General features: G+C 40.2%; 1 protein-coding gene across 1 annotated transcript; it reads left to right on the top strand.

Annotated features, from left to right (window-relative positions):
* The first annotated feature begins 764 nt into the window (after nucleotides 1-764).
* Nucleotides 765-2,663, top strand: LOC307250215 (uncharacterized protein). The gene has a single exon (XM_080027222.1). The coding sequence runs from the start codon at nucleotides 852-854 to the stop codon at nucleotides 1,848-1,850; it is 999 nt and encodes a 332-aa protein (XP_079883348.1). The 5' UTR covers nucleotides 765-851; the 3' UTR covers nucleotides 1,851-2,663.
* The last annotated feature ends 2,687 nt before the right edge of the window (nucleotides 2,664-5,350 follow it).

Below are 5,350 nucleotides of genomic sequence, written 5' to 3'. Positions count from 1 at the left end.
ATAACGCAGCCTCTGGCAAAACATTTGTATTACAGATACAAATCTTTCAAATTCATACATATAACATGATTTGACAAATAAGCATGCACAATTCACAAGAGTAACTTTTATAATCTGACATACTGTAACTTGTTTATAAGACATAACTCTGGCTTTAACCAAACCCTAACCTGACCCCTGCTCTGTTTTTTTTCTGTCAGTGTGTGTGTGTGTGTGTGTGTGTGTGTGTGTGTGTGTGTGTTGGTCAAAATGCTATTCTCAAAAGGATACAATTTTCAAAAGAATGAAAAAGGGGGGGAAGAAATACCTGTACATGTTTCTATTGAATTTTACCATAAAAAACACATTTCCCCACCAACTCCAAATTTAACAAACCAGAAACAAAAGATATAAGCTCCATTTCCCACTACAGTAAAACTCAACTCAGAGATCTTTATATTATATATTATATACATGTTTGTACATTGAAGTTAAACAAATGTCATGGGGTTTAAGTGGTAATGCAGTAATGTCTGGACCGCAATTCTTTTTCCATCAAGTCATGCTTGACAGTATTGCAGTAAATTACGACATAGGGCACAATACTTTCACCATGCTTTACGCAGAGAACTGAAAGCAGACTCTTGACTAACAGCGTTTCCTTCCTACTGAAGATTCACTTCTCTTTGGCTTGACGTTTCTCAATTGTGTGCCAGTTCTATTGTGGGTTTCAAATGTATAGTGATCCATCTTGACAGGACTGCTTCTCGATCAGGGCTTAGAAATCAGCAAATCATATTGAAGACTGAAGAAGGCAACAATTTTAAAAAATCTGGTTTTATATCATATTGAAAAACTACCTTGGTCTACACATGTCTACAATGGCGTGTTTTGCTGCCACACTTGGAGTCGTCATTCTATCAGGATTCATCAACATCTCGGCAGCAAACAAGGACACCTGTGAACTGAATGCTGTCGTTGGGCATAGTATTACTCTGCCTTTTGTCTACGTGGGACTGGCCAAGTCAAATGTGCTGAGATGGACTCATAATAGCACCATCATTTTCCTCAGAGAGCAAGGTAGATTGTCTTTCGGAAAGCCAGAGGACGTCTCTGCAAGCGGATCTCTTTTGCTGAAGAACCTACAATTCGCAAGTGCAGGGATTTACCAGGCAAATGTGCTGCATCCCAATAATACTGCAGCCACAACATGGGCCGTTCGTCTCTGTGTGATGGAAAAGGTACCCAAACCCAAGCTCACTTTTACCTGTGACTTCAAGTCTAGTGCTGTCAATCTAAACTGCAATGTAGCTAAACCGCAGGACTTCATGTTTTCATGGACTCTAGATGGAAAGACATTAACGAGTGAAACAAGACAGACACTGAGCATATCCTTGGCCCAGCTGAAAGGGGAAAGGAGCTTTACATGCGCGGTGGCAAACAAAGTCAGCAAGGAGAACAGTGACACAGTCCGTCCGACCTGCAAAAAGCCATCGCCAACACCACCAACTTTGCATTGTTTTCCATCCAAAACTATTGCGGCGTTGACAGCAGGAGGATCGGGTCTGATTTTTCTTTTGCTCATCATTATCATCGTATTGTGTTGCTGCCGCAGACGCAGCAAAACCCAAATGAGACTCAGGGATGAAGGGGAGTTCAGGATGCGTTCTGTAAACAAGGGGGATCCCGAGTCCACCAGCCGAGAATATGAGACCATGCACCAGACTGAGGACAGATACGACACTCAAGCTCAGCCTCAAGCTCAGGCTGAAAACCTGCCTCCACAGCTGTCCACACTGTCTGCGGAAGGACAACAACCATCACCGGTGCCGATGCCAAGGACCAAGAACCCCCAGACACCAAACATCTGATTTGTGCCCCCCTGTCTTATTATCCTAGGACCTACAACAACAAAAAAATACCAGTTTTCAGCTTAATGACTGAATGCAATGCAACTGAACAAAAATGAAGAACACACCAGTTAGGAGCATTTCTCATTTTGTCCGTCATTTTACCCTACACATACCTTAACACTTTAATTGTTCAGTGTACACCTATATGGAAGCATGGCATGGAAAGGGGGTTTGGATCATTTTCATTTCTGTCCTCATTTTCTTATCAACTTTAAATGTGACATTGTGGCTCATCTGTTATGGCTTTAGCTGATTTATTTTGTTCTAAATGTTGAACTAAGTTGTTATAGTGGTGGGATTTGAGGTTTTGAAGGGGAATACTAAGGAGAAGAAACAGTACTGGATGAATTTCATTTATGTATTTTGTTGATATTAATGATGGTCTTATTGCAAGTGATATTCTTTGTTTTCATTTTATCAGAAAATCTCATTGAAAGGCCAAAACCAACAACGCATACAGTAATTCCTTCTCTTACTGCTTTCCAACTTCCTTAACCCTGTCTCTTGCACTCAGCCCCGAGTTCACTGGTTCACACACAAACACACACGCACGCACGCACGCACGCACACACACACACACACACACACACACACACACAAACGCACACTGTTCGGGTTAATGCAATGAAGGGACATGTCACCCAGTGGTGAGGCAGTTCGGCTGCATAGATTTTACTAGTTATTCATTAATTGGTATTTTTTATGGAAATTGGTTGACGCTGAAGAATTCAAAATACCGTTGGACTTTTCCTCTTTTTGTAAATATTGTAATAAATGAAAAAAACGTGAACATTGTTTGCCTCTTCTGTCTGAGACACAACTACTCACCGCCTGACCTACTCTTCACGTACGTAAGCATTTTTGAATGAAGATTTCTATACACAATGATCTTTCAAGATTAGAGTTTACACGTTTACATAGGGTGTTGGGAATAAATGAGCTTGCCACAAATGATCTTACATCTCATATTTGTATGGAAAACTACATTAAGCAGCTTATCCGAGTCAAACACGGCCCTTTGTTCCGGCTTCTTACATGTCAGCATTCTTGCACTTATTAAAATTTGCTTGCTTGCAAGAAGTTATTAAACGGGGGGGACAAATCAATAGAGGAATGGATTAGCCAAGGCAAATATCTATTATCTCCAATGGGTAAATGGTAATCCAGACATGAAAGTGTTTGCTGTCTCGCCTAATGCTGTGTGACAGCCACATAATGGAATCCCCCTGAGCGTCATCGCCTAAAACTTACAAGCCAATGTCATCTTTTGTCAGGCCCCTGCTCCACTCCTGCTCTCTTTACATGGCTGGAATCTCAGTCCAGCCGGCAGGGATTTGGCAGTAAAGCCGGTATCTGCTGCTGGAACAATGCCATTTGTCTTTCTTGAGGAACACTGCGATTTCAGCTGGCGACATGTCACGTGACTCCACTGATAAAAATTAGCTACATATACATATAGACGTACAGATAGAGCAACACGCATGCACATACAGCACAGAGGCAACCTGTATTCTCACATATACAGTACACCCTCTTGTCGAGGGACTATATTGCATGATACAACTTAATGAAACACATCTCTAAAGTCTTTGCCAGATCGGCCCTGGAAATGAAAACGGAAATACTTGTGAAATGTGTTTAATCACTGTGCTCTTGGAGTCTATAGAGGATACGTACCCTTTTGATCTTGGAGTGTGTGTGTCCAGGAAAAGGGTCAATTATCCGTGGAAAGCATTTCTGCTCATGTCAGATCATTCTTGTTACAGTTCTCTCATTGTCACGGCCTGCCAAGTCTGGGGGAAAGTACAAACCAAATCAGGAAATCAGAGGTCAGCCTTTTACATCAGGTTGATCTGAAAATACCGAGACGATTATGACCTATTAGCATTCTTGAGCCACATAGCACTCTTTGACCCTCAGTCCTTTTTCTGAAACTCAAGTTGGATGTAGCCACAAGCCTCCAATTTATTGTAAAAGTAATGTGGTCAATTACTCTCAAAGTCAAACATAGACATAACGACTGGAATACCATTTTGTTTAATGTAATAGCCTTTAAAAGTAATTCAAGGTGGAACATGAGAAGAAAGCTTAGGTTGTGGTCCGGCTGAGCACATCATAGCAATGTATTAAAGTCGTATTTAATCCCCCTTCAAACTGTTCTATTAAGATTCAAAATTCACAGTATCTGTCGACACACCAGTCATATTTATTTGTTCACCATCTGTAAACCTCACACTTTTTTTTCACATGCAATTCGTGGATAGGCTGTACACACTCCAGGCTGTACACCAAATTGATTTCCCAGAGCTAAGGGAATTTTGGCTGCAGTGATTTGTAATGGAGACATAATAATTCAGACCTAAGTAAAAAGCAACTAATTAAAACAGGATTTGAATTTTTTTTTTAATTGCTAATCCATACTTAGTTATTACTGCTATTTATTGGAGAAAACAATATGTCTGTTTCAGAGTACTATCTTAGTTTGGGTAGTACTGTTTAGAATGATGTTTTCATCCAGTCCTACATTATCGATGTGATCATTTGAGCTATTAGTGCCAACTGTGATCCATTACTTCTTCTATTCTTCATGTTCACAATAATACCGACTCCGAGCTAACATTACTTTGTGAGTTGGTTCAGATATGATTGCAACAGTACACCTGGCAGTTATTGAGTGTAAATAAAAATTACACAGAAAAGAATGAATCGCTGTGTAAGCACTAGTTTGTGTCCCAACCATAGATTCATTGAAAGAGCTTAATGCAGCCCCGCCAGACAATTTTGCCAATCATTTTTCCTGGTGACCACTGGTGGTATTGCAAGCAAATAAATCCCCTGTGGCTAGAATATGATTTTCCTCATAGAAAAACATTTTAAAAGAGTCGTTCATAAAACTATGGATAGGACAGGACAAACAAGTTTGCTTATTACTCTTTGTAATAATATACATTTTTATTCCATAAAATGTATAAGTGTAAAACTTTCCAAAAGCCTAAGTGATTTGCTTGAGGTTAATATAAAGTAGTTTGGCCAAGTTGGCAAACATGGGGAAATGTGCAGATGTCCTGGAAAACTTTTTGCTTATGCGCCAGGCCAGCTATTTCCATTAAAGTGAGTGGGTGCCATCTTTGAGTCTGGTATGCAGTTCCTATAATGCATCTATAAGACCTAGGCCATATCGTACATGATAAGCTTTAGGTATTCGTTTGGTGCTGTCTCTCAAAACATTCATATACACACCTTCATTAGAATTCTGCACAAGGGTCAGATCTTCAGTAAGTATATGTGACCTTGCGGTGAATAAAAGTGCCAGGAAAGAAAAGATAAAAAGTAAAGTTTGAAGAGGGATGTACTGTTGAAGGGATTTACCCCCTGTTTTCATCAGCAGGACAGACACAGTGAATCATGGGAGATTAAAGCCAGGCCTCCCTGACAGGAGGACCTTATGAATCCTTAAA

Source organism: Ammodytes marinus, assembly GCF_949987685.1.
Source record: "Ammodytes marinus genome assembly, chromosome: 5".
NCBI lineage: Eukaryota > Metazoa > Chordata > Actinopteri > Uranoscopiformes > Ammodytidae > Ammodytes > Ammodytes marinus.
Note: the sequence above shows the minus strand (reverse complement) of the source record. Positions and strands in the feature narration are given on the sequence as shown.

Bases quoted from the DNA above. Each gene is read 5' to 3' on its own strand.
- LOC307250215 (XM_080027222.1), top strand. From the start codon at position 852: ATGTCTACAATGGCGTGTTTTGCTGCCACACTTGGAGTCGTCATTCTA.